Source organism: Geotrypetes seraphini, chromosome 2, assembly GCF_902459505.1.
Source record: "Geotrypetes seraphini chromosome 2, aGeoSer1.1, whole genome shotgun sequence".
NCBI classification, from domain to species: Eukaryota; Metazoa; Chordata; class Amphibia; order Gymnophiona; family Dermophiidae; genus Geotrypetes; species Geotrypetes seraphini.
Window position 1 is genome coordinate 74,469,835 of NC_047085.1, and position 18,590 is coordinate 74,488,424.

The 18,590-nt window shown below is 41.9% G+C and overlaps 1 protein-coding gene across 5 annotated transcripts in view; it reads left to right on the plus strand.

The window, feature by feature from the left end:
* The window catches only part of VIRMA (vir like m6A methyltransferase associated), a 354,442-nt gene that overhangs the window by 225,696 nt on the left and 110,156 nt on the right, over window positions 1–18,590 (plus strand). For all 5 annotated transcript variants that reach the window (XM_033933183.1, XM_033933184.1, XM_033933185.1 and 2 more), the window contains exons 15-17: window positions 1,888–2,140; window positions 13,994–14,211; window positions 17,198–17,330. In XM_033933183.1, the coding sequence (XP_033789074.1) occupies window positions 1,888–2,140; window positions 13,994–14,211; window positions 17,198–17,330 (604 nt within the window). The remainder of the gene's footprint in view (window positions 1–1,887; window positions 2,141–13,993; window positions 14,212–17,197; window positions 17,331–18,590) is intronic.

Genomic DNA, 18,590 nt, shown 5'->3' on the forward strand with positions numbered 1-18,590 from the left:
ATGTAGGAATAAAAACATAAAGGAAAAAAATATAATACCTTTTTTATTGGACTAACTTAATGTAGTTTATGATTTGCTTTCAAAGGTAACCCTTTCTTCCTCAGATCAGAAATATGACAGATGTATTTTTGATCTGAGGAAGAAGGGGTTACCTTTGAAAGCAAATCATAAACTACATTAAGTTAGTCCAATAAAAAAGGTATAATTTTTTTCCTTTGTTTTTTGTTTTATTTCTACATATTACCTTAAAAATAAAAAAATAAAAAAACTTTAAAAAGCATATGAATAGAAATGTTTTAGAATGACCTTAGTGATTGGGGTTCTGTTAAACATAATAGTGACCTTTGGAGATACAATCTTGAGGACAGAAGAAAGGGGGTTACTGGTACTGTGGTGAGTCCTGATGGTCATAAAACAGCATGGAGACAGACTTCCTTTTTTGCTGCTGTTCATTTAGGAGTGTCTGCATCACTCGGGTATAGCATTTGCGTTGAGAGATATTTGGGAAACGGGGGAATAAAAAGAAGGAACCTATGTTGACATGATGTGATATGTAGTTTTCCTTGTTGCTGCTAGTTGTATGTTGATGAAAATCTGTGGTACTAGTCTTTAAGCTCTTTACATTAACGGATGCTAGAATAGATGTGTGTGTGTGTCTGTCTTTCTTTCTTTCTCTCGGCCTCTTTCTGTCTGTCTTTCTTTCTGTCTCTCTCTCTCCTTGGCTGCTGTCTGTCTTTCTCTCTCTTTCCTCGGCTGTCCACCACCACCACCACCACTTGCCTGCTCTCCCTATCCAGCAGTAGCCCTGCTCCCTTCCTTTTACCTCCCCCGTGTCCAGCACCCCTTCCCTGCTCCCCCTGTCCAGCAGCAGCCCTTGTCCCTTTGTTTAACCTCCCTCCTGTCCAGCAGCACCCCTTCACCCTTTGTTTAACCTCTCCCCTGTCCAGCAGCACCTCTTCCCTGTTCCCCCTAGTCCAGCAGTAGGCCTTCTCCCTTTGTTTAACCTCCCCCCTGTCCAGCAGCACCCCTTCCCTGCTCCCCCTGTCCAGCAGCAGCCCTTCTCCCTTCGTTTTACCTCCCCCCTGTCCAGCAGCACCTCTTACCTGATCCCCCTGTCCAGCAGTATGCCTTCTCCTTTCCCTACTTTCCCTGTCCAGCATCCACTAAGCTGGCCCACCTCGCATTATCGAAGTGGGCTGGCCTAGCAAATGCCCCGTGGCTGCTGCGTTTGCTGATCCAGGGGTGAGAAGAGGCGTCCCGGCAGCGGCAGCGCAGGAGTCAAACCGCCACCGCCGCTCAAATCACTGCACGCGCCGCAAGCCATCGCAAGCTGCCCCATGCGCCTGAAATCGAATTCGGCATGGAGGCACACATCACGCTATCAGGGAACACGGCGTTGTAAGTGCGCATGCGTGCTTAGGGTTGTATTATAGAGGATGGCCTTATGCGAGCCATCTTTTCTACCTTTCCTGTCAGTAGTTTCCCTGCTTAAGTGTAGCTACATCCTTTGGGATGGTGATAAGGCTGAAGATATATTAACGAGTAAAATAGCAAACAGAGGTCAGTCACCAGAAACTGACAGCAGAGAGATAGGCTTATTCACTAGAAACAACCAAAATAATCACAGCTTTTCCTATAGACGAGTATATCTGATTTGATTTAATTTTGGTTTCATTTATTAACATATTTTCTATTTGTAAAGAAATAGTACTGGTCTTGCGATCAGTGGCCTTTAAGACTTTGCATACTAAGGAAACTCACTGAAATTTGAGAAACAATGATTAAGTGGAACAAAACAGTAAACCATGGGGATGCTTAAGTCTTGGATTGTCCTAAACCATTTTTAAATCAGTCCGTTGTTGTTGTTTTTTTTGTTTTTTTTTCCAGCACTTCAGAAGATAAAGAGAAGCAGTACACTGGCCAGACTGCCCGACTCCTTGGTCTTCTTGATGCATTGGCTTCAAACCGAGCTTGCAAAGTGGCTATTTTATATCTAATTAGTGGCATATGTAAAGGTGATGAGAAGTATGTGGAGGTTTTCCATGAGCTGTTGACTCTGATGCGTTCTGCTGGCGACAATGTTGCTCACCAACAATGTGCTGAATACGTCACTTCTATTATCCAGTCCCTCTGCGACCAGGTGCAGTAACACATATCTGGCACGTACCTACCAGTATGGCTAGCAGTAAATAAGCCATAATAATATAGCTCACTTTCATTCAGATATATTGCTAGAACATCTATATAAACTTATGGTGCACAGATTGAGAGAAGGCAAGTGATCTAGTGGTTTGAACAATTGACTATTTTGGGCAAGTTCAGAAACTTGAATCTTACCTGTAATCTTAAGGTCATTCATGTGACTTCGGCTACTAATCTTTTCTATATCACCATGAGCACAGCTGAAAACCAGTATCTGATCTAGTCTGACCCACTTGGTTAGAAAATTAAAAATGCTCGAGGTTTTGTTTCTGGTTTTGCTTCTCTTAGTAATCTTATTATTTCTAGACCTTTCTTTTTTGTACTTACCACAGGATAGAAAAGGTACATTATAACTTATAAATTTTTCCCCTCAGTAGTCCACTTTACAGGGAGAGTAAGAGTTTAGAGATATTATATATAGGTCAATCCTGAATACAAATCAGCACTAATACTAATTTCAGCCCCTACCAAAAGAAAAAAGAAACAACCCTGACTTGCTAAGAGCATATCATTGTACCAAAACACCTTTTATTCATTTACTTTTGTGTCAAATTAAATTCTCCAAATGAGCTAAGTCAGTGAAGATATTTTCATTCCCCCAATAGACCACCACACATTTATAGAGTGTACAGTACTGTCTATTAAATGTATCTTAGATCTTTACAGGAGGCAACTCCTTATATACGATGGGCAGCTGAAAAGTTCTTAGCCCAGCCAGCTATGCTGGGGCAGTCTCCACTTAGGGCTCCTTTTATCAAGCTGCGCTAGCGGGGTTAATGCACGTGATTTTTCATCACGCGCTAACCCCCGCACTGGCTAAAAACTACCGCCTGCTCAAGAGGAGGCGGTAGCAGCTAGTGCGGCCAGCAGTTTAACGCGTGCTATTACACACGTTAAACCGCTAATGCGGCTTAATAAAAGGAGCCCTTAGTCCAGCGATTTTCCACTTTTTTCATTCTGCTGGAAAAATATGGAATGAAAAAAGTAGAAAATTACTGGTCTAAGTGTATAGTCCTCAATGGAGACTGCCCCAACTTTGGTGATTGGGCTGAGAACTTTTCAGTGGCCCCTTGTACCTTCAGCCCACCAAAAAATCTACTTTCATAATAATTTTATTAAATTATGTGGGAAAAGAGATTAACAGGGTGGTACTAAGTTGGGATCTTATTATGGGATGACTCCAAAAAAGTTGACAGTTCAAGACTATCAAGAGATGTCACAATATCAAGGCCACCTTAGTTGCATTCTTTCTTTTTAAAAAATTTATCATTTATTAAACTAGTCTAATAATAATAACTATTTATTTATTTTAAAAACTTTGTATACCACCTGGAGTTGCAATGGTTTCCATATTCAACTCCCAAATTACATTTATAGATTGTATTTATTAACTGAAATTTATGTGATTGATTAACTGAAATGTTTTTTTAATTACACTGTTGTGAACCGCCTAGAACTACTGGCAGGGCGGTATACAAGAAATAAATTATTATTATTATTATTTCTTCTACTGGTTACGCCCCTCTCTATATAGCCTAGCATCCTTTTGGCAACAGCCACCTCCTTGTCACACTGTGCATTTGTCCTTGGTCCAATTTTCTGGTTACCCAATCAAAAAATTCAATCAGATTCGTTTGGCACAATTTACCTTTAGTAAAACCATGTTGCCTCAGATCCTGTAACCCATTAGATTCTAGGAATTTCACTATCTTTTCTTTCAGCAACACTTCCATTATTTTTTAAATAACCAAAGTGAGGCTTACCGGCCTATAGTTTCTCGCTTCATCTCTACGACCACTTTTGTGAATTGGCACCACTTCTGCTCTTCTATAGTCCCCAGGAACCACTCTTGTCTCCAAAGATTTGTTGAACAAATCTTAAATAGGACTCGCCAGAACCTCTCTGTGCTCCCTCAATATCCTGGGATGGATCCCATCCGGTCCCATTGCTTTGTCTACCTTCAATTTTTCAAGTTGTTCATAAACACTTTCTTCTGTGAACAGTGCGGTATCTACTCCATTTTCTTGTGTAACTTTGCCAGGTAATCTCGGTCCTTCACAGGATTTTCTTCTGTGAATATAGAACAGAAGTATTCATTTAGCATGTTTGTTTTTTCCTCATCATTCAACAAATAATTATTTATTTATTTCTTCCATTTGTGCGTCGCATATACCTATACAAGCTCTTGGCGACATTACTGAGGAAGGGGTTAGAAGAGGGTAGGGAGGACAGTGGAGGGCAGGAATATATAGGAGGAGAAGAGGATACAAGTGATTAGGTGTCAAATAGATGAATGTTCAGTTTCTTCCGGAATTTGGTGTGGTTAGGTTCCATCCTGGTCATTTCAGCAAGGTCATTCCAAGTTTTTACACCTAGAAAGGTAAGCATGGAGTGGAAAACATGTTTGTATTGCAGATTTTTTGTGGAAGGGAGATTTAGAAGTATTCTGTTGAGGGCTCTGCGGGAAGTAGACCATGCCTTGGAGAAGAGCTGGATGAGAGGAGCTGCAGAGTTTCCGTAAAGTATACGGTGAATGATGCATGAAGTTTTGAAGGTTATTCTTGACGGGATGGGTAGCCAGGGCAGTTGTCTGATGAAGGCTGTAATCGAGTCTCATTTTCTCAGGTTGAAGATTGGTCCGACAGCAGTGTTTTAGATGAGTTGTATTTTGTGAATCAGAGTGGTGTTGATTCCCATGTAGATGGAGTTGCAGTAGTCAAGTTGTGGAAGTATCATCAGCTGTACAACTAAAGCAAAGTGGTGTTGGTGAAAGTATGGTCTGATTAGTCTTAGTTGTCTCAAGGTATAGAGGGATTTCTTTTGGAGACTGGAGATTTGTGGTTCCATGGTAAGTGTGGAGTCCAGGATGCAACCTAGGATTTTGGAGGATTCTTCTATAGGGAGAGTCTTGCCCGATCAAAGAGTGATGCTTGTTGGTGCCGTCTGTTGGGGTGTGTGGAAGTATAGGACTTTGGTTTTAGTTGTGTTTAATTTTAGTTTGTTGGTAGTCGCCCAGATTTGAATTCTTTCGATATTATGTGAGATTTTGTTAGTGATGTCCGAGTGATTGTTGGTTATGGGAATAAGGAGAAAGATGTCATCTGCGTAGGATAATATGCTCTTGTCTTCAAACTTGATGTTACCGAGAGAGCTCATTAAGAGATTAAATAGGATGGGGGGGGAGAGTGGGGAGCCCTGTGGCATGCCACAGAAGGCTTTCCAGGGGTTGGAGATCTCTCCATTCAGTTTGACAATATATTCCCTGTTTCTCAGGAAATCAGAGAACCATCTTAGCACTGTGCCTGTTATGCCAGTTTCTGACAGTTTTGTTATTAGTAGGTGGTTGTCTACTGAATCAAAGACTGCTGAGATGTCAAATTGGAGAAGTATTACTTGACTTTCTGTACTGAGTAATTGTTTGGTTTTTGTGATCAAGGCGAGGAGGAGAAGTGCTGTGCGGTTCCGGAATCCGAATTGGGATGGGTGGAGGCACACGTGGATCTCAATGATTTTTGTCACATATCAGTTCATAGCATCATTTAGTCTCGTAATACCATTTTTTGTTTTCCTGCTTTCACTAATATATTGTATATGAAAAAAATTTTGTCTCCATTTTTACATTTTTAGCTATTTCCTCTTCCACTTTTGACAGACTTATCTCTCTCTTGGGTCTTTCAGTTTCATCTGGTACTTTCTGTACACTTCTTTTAAAATTCCTAAGCTGGAACATTAGTAATTGAGTCATCATCTGGCTTGCTTTATTTTCCTGTTCAAATATTACTTAATCTTCATAAATTCTTAGCTAACCTCTTCCACCTGCAGCAAAATAAGATCCTCCCTTCTCCCCTAAGTCCCTTTTATGTCTGCAACTAAGTCTTATGCTACAAAGACTTTTTCTTCAGCTCCCCATCCTTAGCACAAATAATTTCTCCTTAAGCACTGCTTTTAAGCACTCCCATAATGCCCCTGGGGAAAGCTTCCCTGTATCATTAAACTGCAACTATTCCTCAGTGCCTTTCTTAATGTAATCTTGATCATCCTCATTATGTAACAGAGTGTCCTAAGTCTTTAATATTTGTTCAGTCACTCCCTCCACCCCTCCATGCTCCACCTCCCCCCCAGCTCCACCTTCATCCACAATGGGGCATGATCTGACCAAGATATACTCTCAATTTTATCCTAGCAATCCTCTGAATTAGCACTGAATACATCTGGCAGTGCTATAGAAATTAGTAGTAGAATCACCTCTGTAGATTTCAGGTGATTGTGAGAGTAGGGTTTATGAATCTATGAGAAATAATAATAATAATAATAACAGTTTATATACCTTTAAGTTCTATGCGGTTTACAAAAGATTAGAGAAGTTGAGTTGACGTACAAGTTGAGTTAACTTAAGGGATGTGGGAACAATAGGGAGAAAGGGCAGGAACACCGTTAGAGAGGGGAAAGAGAGAAGTGGGTCAGTTGTCTAGGTATTTCAGATATGTATAACTTCCTCCATACATCCAGCAAAAACTCCATCAAAAAGCTCTTCAGTCTGTCCTAATGAGCCTTCTGTCCCATCTCTTCCCCCTAGAGTTATACTTCCTGGGGTCTAGCATCGGATTGAAATTTTCATCCCCCTCTCCACCCCCCCCTATTAACATTCCTTCAAACTGAAGCAATTTGTTGTAAGCCCTTAAAAAACACCTTGATTCATGTTTGGGGCATGTACATTAACTGTTGTATAGAGCTGCCTGGCATAAGCTGGTAAAATAGAATAAAATAGTTAGGTACTAGAATAGGTACTAACGCTCAGAATCCCTCCTTACACCTGCAGTTATACAAATGCCTACTCTCACCCTTCCTCCTTGTTCTCTATTTGGTTGGAGATTAGAATGACCTGCTCATATTGTTAGTGTTTCACCAATCCCTCATCCTTCCAGATAAAGTTTCTCTCCTGAATTGACCCATTTTCTGTCACGAGACTTCCCAGCTTTTTGAATAATAGTTGATGTTTCTGTGAATAGAGACCTTGAACATTTAGCATAGTCTGAAGAGCTATTTTCTTCCTCCCCCTGCCCTCCCCCCATCAGATGGTGAAGCCATAACTCCCCCAATTTTCTCTTAATTTGACCTCCCCAGGATTATCTACTTCTTTCCCACATCCACCACCCAATTCCCCTATCTTAGAACCACACCTCATTACCATACACTAATTCTCAATCCTTCTTCCGCGCCAAACATTTCCTTAGTGGGTACCAATGACATAGGGAAATGTGGTAAGAAGGTATTGGAAGCTAAATTTAGATTCTTAGGTAGGAAGTTAAAACCCAGAACCTCTAGGTTAGCATTTTCAGAAGTGCTTCCTGTTCCATGTGCAGGACCCATGAGACAGGCAGAGCTCCAGAGTCTCAATGCGTGGATGAGGCGATGGTACAAGGTTTTAGATTTGTTAGGGGAAGAGGGAACCTATTCCGCAAAGCTGGACTCCTCCTTAACCAGAGTGGAACCAGGCTGCTGGCATCAACATTTAAAAAGGAGATAGACAGCTTTTAAACATATGAGAGGAGTTCCTTCTCCTTTATCATTTTGGTCACTGTTCTTTGAACCTTTTCTAATTCCACTATAACTTTTTTTTCAAGATAACAGAGACCAGGTTTGAACATAATACACAGGGAGAGGTCACACCATGGAGCAATACAAATGCATTATAATATTCTTGGTCTTATTTACCATCCCTTTCTTAATAATTCCTAGCTCCTGTTTGCTTTTTTGGCCGCCACCACACTTTAGGCGGAAGATTTCAGTGTATTGTCTATGATAACACCTAGATCTTTTTCTTGGCTGCTGACCCCTAAGGTGGACCCTTGCATCTGGTAACTATGATTTGGATTATTCTTCCCAATGTGCATCACTTTGCATTTGTCCATATTGAATTTCATCTGCCATTTGGATGCCCATCTTCCAATTTTCTAAGGTCTTCCTGCTATTTTTTTTATTTTTTATTTATTTATTTATAAATTTTGAAAATTTTAACAAGCATTACAATCTTGTACAGAAAAGTGCAATCAAGAAAACATATCATTGATTATTCTCAAACTTGAAAATAAACCAAAATTACATAAAAGGTAATAAATCCAACTTAATCGCACACTAGTCCTCAACAATGGATCCAAGATTAAGGAATTAGGAGTGAATATAGTACAATAACAAATTTAACCAAAACACGTCATCTGGTGCTGAAAGAGAGCTTAATTAATTAAGACATAGATGTTTCTCTTTTTTCAAGGCGCTTCATGGAGAGGAAAGCAGTCAAATGAGACGGTTCAGAAAAAATATATTTAAGGGAATTATACCTAATTACACACTTACAAGGGTATCTAAGAAAAAATAATCCCCCCATCTGGGTCACACCAGGTTTTAACAATAAAAATTCCCTCCTTCTTTTCTGAGTTTCTCTCGAAACATCAGGGAAAACTTGAATATGGAAGCCAAGGAAATCCTTGGATCTATTTTTAAAGAAAAGTTTAAGAATCCAATCTCTGTCTGGAGCCAAAGCTACAGTCAGTAAGAGAGTGGCTGGACTAGCCACCTCTCTATCAGATTGTTCTAATAAAGCAGTAACATCCAAAGGATTTTCCTGTGGTCTGCCATCCCCATCTTTTTTTTGAGAGTCCTGATTTTTTCTATTGGGCAAATAGTACACTCTTGACAATGGTGGAAATGAACTCTCAGGAATTTTTAAATTTTCCAGAAAGTAACGTTTTATCATTTCTCCTGGAGGAATTGACGCAACCTTTGGAAAATTAATCAAACGCAAATTATTAAACCGACTATTGTTTTCAAGTACTTCTAATTTTCTTCTCATATTAAGATTATCTTTCACAATCAGATCTTGGTTGCTCTTTAACATTTTTAAGTCCTTCTTCTCTTCTTGAATCTCAGTTTTTATAACTACAATGTCCTGTTTCACAATTTTAATTTCTTCTTTCTGAACTTCTAATTCTTTATCCAAATTCTTTATCTGAGGACTGAGAGAATTACCCAGACTAGAAACCAAGTCCCATAACGATTCCAGTGTAACCTCTGGGGGTCGGATAGGGGCAAAGGAAAGTACTTGTGCAATGTTAATTAGTTCATCCGAGTGCTTTACCTCCCCTGTGCCTTGTTGACCCTCAGGCACAGTTGTCCCGGTCGCTGGTTCTCTTACAAGGAGAAATTCCCCTTGTGCTGTTCCCTGCAGCGAGCCCTCCACTTCACTGGCCTCTCGAGATGAAAACTCTGCCTCTTCGGACATGCTCTCTTCCCTCGGAGAGCTGGCTCCCAGTGGCAGTGGCTGTAAGGGAGGCGTCCTGACGTTGGGGCTCAGCGTGACGTCCAGCCCGGGGGTATCCGCCGAGACACTCCTATCAACCGGCGCTCCCAACGGGCGATTCCCCAACCGGCTCGACTCACTTTGAAGACGCTGGAAAATGTCGTCGACTGTAAGAACTGCGGGGCTCGAACGCTGGGAGGCTCCACCAACGCTCCTACCCCTTCTCTTCGGCATTATTTCAATAAGTAAGAAAGACACTCTCCAGCGTCTTATCAGCAACAGATAGCGGCGGCCATCTTGGATCGTAGCGACGCTCTATTTTCATAGTCTTGTATGGATTCATGTCCACCATCCAAATCACACAATCCTTCCATAACTTGAGGACAATCCAGTGATGGAAACCAGGGCTGTGGAGTCGGAGTCGAGGAGTCGGAGGAAATTTTGGGGACCTGGAGTCGGAGTCGGAGTCAGAAGTACAAAAAACTGAGGAGTCGGAGTCGGAACATTTATCTACCGACTCCATTTTTGAACTTGGCATACCAATCACGAGCGATTCTTTCAGCTATAGCACCCACTATATACACAGCACAAATGTTGCGAGCAGCTTCTGCGGCCTTAGAACCTTGATTAAAAGCAAAAAGAAGGTGGTGTCGAAAAATGCTCATTTCTCTCAACTTGACATTCCATTTTAACGATCTGAAAATTAACCAGTGCTGTGGAGTTGGAGTCGGAGTCGAGGAGTCGGAGGAAATTTCGGGTACTGGAGTCGGAGTTGGAGTCTGAAGTACAAAAAACTGAGGAGTCGGAGTCAGAACATTTATCTACCGACTCCACAGCCCTGATGGAAACTACCACACCCCTCTGCCCGCCATGTTCATAGGAAGATTCTTTTTGAGATCACCTTTGAGTTCCAGGGGCCAGAATCTGGAACAACCTCCCGGGCAGCCTTCGACAAACCCCCACATACTTTCAATTCAGGAAAGCACTGAAAACAACCTCTCCTCAGTGCACTAACCCATTCCCATGTAGTTACCTGCATGATATCTTCCAAGCAATTTTCTGCATGATGTCTGTAGCAATTCTAATACAGTGGAACCTTGGTTTACGAGCATAATTCGTTCCAGTAGCATGCTCGTAAACCAAATTACTTGTATATCAAAGCGAGTTTCCCCATAGGAAGTAAGGGAAACTTACTGGATCGGAGAGAACGAGAGCCAGAAGGCCTTGAGCATACGCAGAAGGCCTTGAGCATCCGGCAAGCAGCACGATCTTTGGGCACCGGCACCTCCTGTGGGTTGGTGCTGCGTGCTGGTGCCAGATGGGGGTAAGGCTTCAGTTTGGGCGGGCGGGCGTTCGCAAGGGGGGGAGGCGATGCTGGTTAGTGGGGGGGGGGGGGTGATGCCGGTTCGCAGGTGGGGGGACTTGCAAATCGAGTCAATGCTCAGTTTGCGAGTCATGATTTGCGAAAATGTTTTGCTTGTCTTGCAAAACACTTGCAAACCGAGGTTTGACTGTATTGTGTAAGCCGTAATGATTCCTAGCTGACATTTGCGGGATACAAGAGTTGAAATGGTATGGTGTTAACTTTGAATAATTTTCATGCCATCTGCAAATTTAATCACTTGTCTTTCCAATTTCTAGATTATTTATAAAGATTAATAGCACAGATCCCAGTACAGATCCCTGCAGCACTCCACTGTTCATCTTCCTCTTCTGAGAAAAATTGACATTTAACCCTACCTTCTGTTTTCTGTCCAATAACCAATTCTAAATCCAGAACAGAGCATCGCCACCTATCCTGTAACATTTTAATTTTGATACATAATGACAACTGGCTCACCTTTATCCACATATTTATTCACATCTTCAAAGATTTGCAGTAAATTGGTGAGGGAGCTGAACGCATGCTGACTGTCCTATTAAACCATGTTTGTCTATATGTTTCTGTAATTTTATTTTTTTTTATAATAGTTTCCACTATTTTTCCTGGCACTGAAGTCAGGTTCACTGTTCTGTAATTTCTTGGATCATGCCTGGAACCCTTTTTAAAAATCGGCATAACATTGGCCACTCTCTAACCTTCAGGCACTATGGAGAGTTTTATTGAAAGGTTACAGATCACTAATAGCAGATCAGCAACTTCATGTTTGAGTTCTTTCAGTACTGTGGGATATATACCATCCAATCTAGGTAATTTATCACTCTTTAATTTGTCAATTTGGCTCAGTACATCTTCTAGGTGCACTGAGATTTCTTTCAGTTCCTGTGTCATCACACTTGAAAGTTGTTAAAACTCATTGGATTGTGGGAAATTGGAAGACTGGGCACCAAGTGGCAGATGAAATTTAATGTGGACAAATGCAAAGTGATACATATTGGGAAGAATAACCCAAATCATAGTTACTGGATGCTAGGGCACCTTGGGGGTTAGCACCCAAGAAAGGGATCTGGGTGTCATTGTAGACAATACGATGAAACCTTCCGCCCAATGTGTGGCGGCGGCCAAAAAAGAAACTGGATGCTAGGAATTATTAAAAAAGGGATGGTTAACAAGACTAAGAATGTTATAATGCCCCAGTATCCATGGTGTGACTTGATCTGGAGTATTGCATTCAATTCTGGTCTCCTTATCTCAAGAAAGATATAGCGGCACTAGAAAGGTTCAAAAAAGAGTGACCAAGATGATAAAGGGGATGGAATTCTTCTCGTATGAAGAAAGACTAAAACGGTTAGGGCTCTTCAGCTTGGAAAAGAGACGGCTGAGGGGAGATATGATTACAGTCTACAAAATCCTGAGTGGAGTAGAAAGGGTACAAGTGGATCGATTTTTCACTCCATCAAAAATTACAAAGATTAGGGGACACTCAATAAAACTGTAGGGAAGTACTTTTAAAACCAATAGGAGGAAATATTTTTTCACTCAGAGAATAGTTAAGATCTGGAACACGTTGCCAGAGATGGTAAAAGCAGATAGTGTAGCTGGCTTTGAGAAAGGTTTGGACAAATTCCTGGAGGAAAAGTCCAAAGTCTGTTGTTAAGGGGGGAAACCTCTGCTTGCCCTGGATTGGTAGCATGGAATATTGCTACTCCTTGGGTTTTGGCCAGGTACTATTGACCTAGATTAGCCACCCTGAGAATGGGCTACTGGTCTGACTCAGTAAGGCTATTCTCATGTTCTTATGAAACCCATTTTTGATTCAGGTAGATCTCTTACATCTTCATCCATGAAGACTGAAACAAAGAATTTATTCAGTCTCTTTGCTATGGCCTTATCCTCCCTTAGTGCTCCTTTTGCTCCTTCATGATTATACGTTCCCACAGATTCTCTCAAAGCTTTCTGCTTCTAATGTCTCTGAAAAAGTTTTTACTATCAGTGTTTGCCTCTGTGGCAAGTTTCTCTTCATATTCTTATTTAGCCTTCTTTATCAATGCTTTTGCATTTAACTTGCTAATTCTTATGTTGCTTTTTCTTTTCTTTATTTGGATCCTTTTTTCCATTCTTTAAGGTTTGTTCTTTTGGTTCTAATAGCATCTTTCACTTCACCTTTCATTTACAAGATGGATGGCTCCGTTGAGAGAGACAGCAGATAAGTCTCCTTTGTATGCATAATAGTATTTCCAGTGCAATAGGTGAGACATTCTAGACAAGCGGGTAATGTCCCCATGGCACGTGCCATCTGCAGAATGAATCCAGTTTGGATTTTTCTCTGTGCCTCTTCTGTACTTCACTGAGCTCCTTAGCTCCAGCTACAGTTTATCCCTTTTGCACACTTGCCTGCAGGAGTGTGTTTGTTATGCTCTCCACATTTTATTTTATTCAGTGTTTTTAGTTCTTATTTCTTCGGGATTCTTGTGCTCAGAGCATTTCTATTGCTTTGCCTGCATTGAGAATAAACAGACTTATGTCTATAATTGACAGGCCAATCCAATGGGTACCTGTTAGCCGTAAGAACATAAGAGTTGCCGCTGCTGGGTCAGATCAGTGGTCAATCGTGCCTAGCAGTCTGCTCACGTGGCAGCCCTTAGGTCAAAGACAAGTGCCCTATTTGAGTAGAGCCTTACCTGTGTACATTCTGGTTCAGCAGGAACTTATCTAACCCTTTCTTGAATCCCTGGAGGGTGCTTTCCCCCTATAACAGCCTCCGGAAGAGCGTTCCAGATTTCTACCACTCTGGGTGAAGAAGAACTTATTTATGTTTGTATGGAACCTATCCCCTTTTAACTTTAGAGAGTGCCCTCTCGTTCTCTAGACCTTGGAGAGAGCGAACAATCTTGTGAGTTCATTATTGGCTGCTTCTGGGTATTTAGATTATTGCTGCCAAAAAGTAAACTTTATATTTGTTTATAAGTTACCTTTTCAAAGTTATATGCTGCCAAAATTGTGTTCTAGGCACTAGTAACTCCTCTTGAAGTTTTGACTTTTAGGAAAAAATGAACATGTCTTGTTTCATTGAAAAAAACAAGAATACTTGACAACTTCTTTTCTGCTTCTAGGATATTGCACTGATTTTGCCAGGCTCTTCAGAAAGCTCTGTTTCTGACCTAGAACAACTGTCCAATTCTTTACCAAATAAGGATCTTCTGCCATCCATCTGTGATGCACTCATGGAGAGTCTGTCGAACAGTGAGAGCAGCTATGCTTCTTTACTCACATGTGTCAGGACAATGATGTTTCTCTCTGAGCATGACTATGGATTCTTCTACCTGAAAAGGTATGGTCTCACTTCCAACTTTGATTGTATATCTTGTGTTATGGGTGTTTTGATGTAATCTATCTTAAGTGTATTTGAAAAGAGGGGCTAAATATCAAATAGATGAAGTTATGTTATGTACAGTCTTATATCCCGTCAAATTCTCACGGTTCAGTTACTAGCAGCAAAGCTACATAGAATTCTGTATAGAGTCAGACATGTTACATAATGTTATACATAATACATAAAATTATCAAATTTGTACATCCAGTCTGAGATAAGACATCTAGAATAGTAGATACCCGTTCATATTGTCAGTTATAGAGTAACTCTTTCTTAGTCTGAGTTTCTTTGGGCCCCCTGGCAGGGATATCTTGAAAAAACATATTTTTAGATTTTTGCAAAAAAGTGCTTATACATTGGTTGTACAGACTTAGATGGGTAGTGAGTTCCATACTTTTGCTATTTGGTAGTAGAGAATGACGCGGTGGCTGTTAGCTACGGCTAGCCGAAATGGTGGGGGGAAAAAAGTGCTCACTTCAGGTACGGGGACAAAGCCATCCACCGCCCTGTGGAGCGGTGAATGCCCTTGTCTCCGCAGTTAAGGGAGGGAATGTGCGTGGTCACCGATCGCGCATGGTCCCCTCTCTCTTTCCTACCTACTGCATCTGTCTCCCTCTCTCCTCCTTACCTTTGTAGCATGTTACAGTGTAATTTGTTCAAGCCACCGGAGCCTGCCTGAAGTTGCGTGTGTCTACGGGCGGAAGATTCTCCTCTGACACAACCGGAAGTTGCGTCAGAGGAGAAGCTTCCTCCCGCAGACACATACGACTTCAGGCAAGCTCCGGCGGCTTGAACAAATTACGCTGTAACATGCTACAAAGGTAAGGAGGAGAGAGGGAGACAGATGCAGTAGGTAGGAAAGAGAGAGGGGACCATGCGCGATCGGTGACCATGGTCGAACCATGCGAGGGGTGCTGAAGGGTGGTGGAAAGGAACAGACGCGAGGCGAAAGGAACAAAAGGGGGTGGCGAGAGGGAAGGGTGGTGATGGAAAGGAATGGAACAGACACTGAAGGGGGGTGGAGAGGAACAGACGCTGAAGGGAAATGTGGAAGAGAGAGTGGGGAGAAGATGCTGAAGGGAAGTGTGGAAGAGAGGGTGGGGAGAAGATGCTGAAGGGAAATGGGGAACAGAGAGTGGGGACAAGACGCTGGAAGGGAAGAAGACAGAGATGCCAGACTATGGGGGGAGAGGAGGGAAGAAGATGGGTGCCAGACCAATTGGGGGGGGGTGGAGGGAGAAATGGTAGAGAGAGGCACAGTAACAGAGCAAATGGAAGATGCAGAGAGAAGGCAGACAGTGGATGGAAGGAATTGAATGAGGAAAAGATGAAAGCAGAAACCAGACAACAAAGGTAGGAAAAAAAAATTTCTATTTATTTTGCTTTTTTTTGTGCTTTAGGATAAAGTAGTATATTAGTTGTGTTGATAAAAATTTATAAACAAAGCCCTGCCAGCTGAACATCTCTTTAGCAGCCAGAACTTTGATTTATATGGAAGGATGCTTGTATGGATTTATAAGGTACTGAGGCTTGTATGGATGTCGCGGGGACAGTGGTCGTGAGGACGGGGCAGTGACAGGGACGGTGGTCGTGGGGTCGGGGACAAATTTTTTCCCCATGTCATTCTCTATTTGGTAGTTACTGTAGTTTTTGCTCTATAAGATGCACTTTTTCCCTCCAGAAAAGTGGGTGGAAATAAGGGTGAGTCTTAAGGAGCAAATATTAAAAAAAACAAACCCCTGTACCTTTTTTTTTAACCCAGCAGTCCAGTGCATTTTCCATGCTCCTGCTTCGCTGGATGGCTTCCTCGCTGATTGGTTCACCTGCTCTCTAGCTTTTCAGCCATAATTCAAAACAAGTTACATTTAGGTACAGTAGGTATTTCCCTGTCTTTAGAGCACTTACAGTCTAAGGCCCCAATGTTCTAAACTTACCGTTAAAATCCTGTTGGTTGTTGTAGTGCCGGTAAATTTTCTGATTGCAAAAAGACAAGCAAATGAGCTCCATGGAGGTCGACAGAAATTCCATCAGATCAGTCGTTGGAGAAAGTTACTGACACATGCACAGAATAGTCCATGGAAAGAGGCATAAATGTGCGCATGCACCAGGAAATGCTTCGTTGTAGGCACACATGAGTATCAATCATAGGTGTACCTTATTGTTGTGTATCATGGGTGCATGTCATAAGTGTCCGTTGATGCTATATGTGGAGGGGAGGGTCCAGCAAACCATGCATATGCTTTTTTCTACACTGATTCTGTGGGACATATATACTACCCCCACATTTTTTTTTAACTTCCACCTCTCATGCAGTCGACAGCCCCAGACCTGCTGACATATGCTTTTAATGAACACACATGAGATGTGCTTTTAACACACGCGTATATGGCACCCCCCATCAAGCATGATAAATGTATCTTCATCTCTCATGCAGTTGGTAGCCCAGACCTACCAGTGTACACTTTTGATGCACGCACATGAGACGTGCTTTTAACACACACTGTTCAAAGCTGCAGCACCTCCAAGCCTGCTGGTAATTTTTGTGCATCACCAGGCAATGCCTAAGCATCGCCAGGAGTGCTCATTTTAATATTAATGACTTCGTCATAGTACATTTACATAGTATTATCAAGAGATGATATGAAGCACGAAAAAGACTGTGTGGAGCCATTATGTGCGTTGGAAGCTAAAATACTTTGATGCTAATTAATGTCGATCATTAAAGGCACAGTAAATTTAGAGCATTGGGGCCTAAGTTTGTACCTGAGGTACTGGAGAATTAACTGACTTGCTGAATTCCACAAGGAATTTGAACTCTGACATCCCTGGTTCTCAGGCAACTGCTAGGCTACTTTGCACTTCTGTTTTCATTAGCTGCTACTTAGTTTAATGAAAGACATTTCTCATTGTTGGCATCTAATATTTTTTTTCCTTTTTCAAACAGTTCTTTGAGAAAACATGAGAGTGTTCTGTATGTTTTATTGAAACGAGTGGTGCGTAGCTTCACTAAAGACACAGGGGAATTAACCTCTTCTTTTCTGGACTTTATGAGACAAATTCTGAACCCCGAATCAGTGGTAAGTGAACTGTGTGTTAGAAATAATGAGTAGTTTAACATGCTTAGAAAGAAAGACTTTTGTGAGCTATAATACTTGTGCATTCCCATTCCATATTGGCATGCCTATGTTAACAATAAACTAATATTTTCTTCATTAAATTAATTCACTTAAAGCAGTAAGGTTCACAGCATTGCAACAGATGTGTTTATTTTCTTCTCTCCCTTCCTCCCTCCATGCCACTGTCCTTTATTTTTATTTCATGTGTTCAAGATCAAGCCACCCTTAGTTCTATGCACTTCTCCATCTATCTTTTGTTTTTTTTGTTCCCACCATTAAGCCCAGGCTGTTGGATTGGACCATATGCCATCTCCTGTTGTACCGTTGCCTGCTCTGATTGTACATTCCAGAGTTTGTTTCAGTCTGACATTGCCTCCTACTTGGAGTGGAGGCGCAGCCTAATGGCTAGGCAATGGGTAAAGACTGGGGGAACTGGGTTTGATTCCCACTGTTGCTTTTTGTGACCCTGGGCAAGTCTCTTAACTTTTCATTCCCACTATGGACAGAGAAAGTACCTGTATATAAAATGTATACCTCTGGTTGTACCACATAAAAGTGATATATAGTTTATCCTTATACAATCCCACTCTATTCCTGGACAAGTGGGTTAAGCATCTATGATCACCAGACAGATTGTAGGAAGCCTCATTTACATAATGTTTTCAGTCCCTCCCCTCTTACCTCAGGACTGCCCTCAGGAATTCAGTTGCACTCCTACAAGCTAGACCAGGGGGTCTCAAAGTCCCTCCTTGAGGGCCGCAATCCAGTCGGGTTTTCAGGATTTCCTCAATGAATATGCATGAGATCTATGTGCATGCACTGCCTTCAATGCATATTCATTGGAGAAATCCTGAAAACCCAACTGGATTGCAGCCCTCAAGGAGGGACTTTGAGATCCTTGAGCTAGACAGTAGGAGCTAGTCTTTCCTGCTCATGTTTATTTTTCTTTAAATTCAGACTTTTTGTTCGCGATTCATGTCTTTGTGCTGCAGAGGTTCCCCGCGTGGACAACTCTAACTGCAGGAGATCACAGACTTTGTGGAAAGTCTGTTAGCTGCCTGGCAGTGCACCCTCTGGGCAGCCTGCACTTTCGGATTGGGGCTCAGGGACTGTTCCCTTGGGAGCTTGCTTACCCCAGGTTCATCCACTAGTGGGTTTGAGCGCAGGCCGTGTGGCAGGAGGTGTGTCCGGGATCGGAGCTGAATGCAGATCCCGTCCACA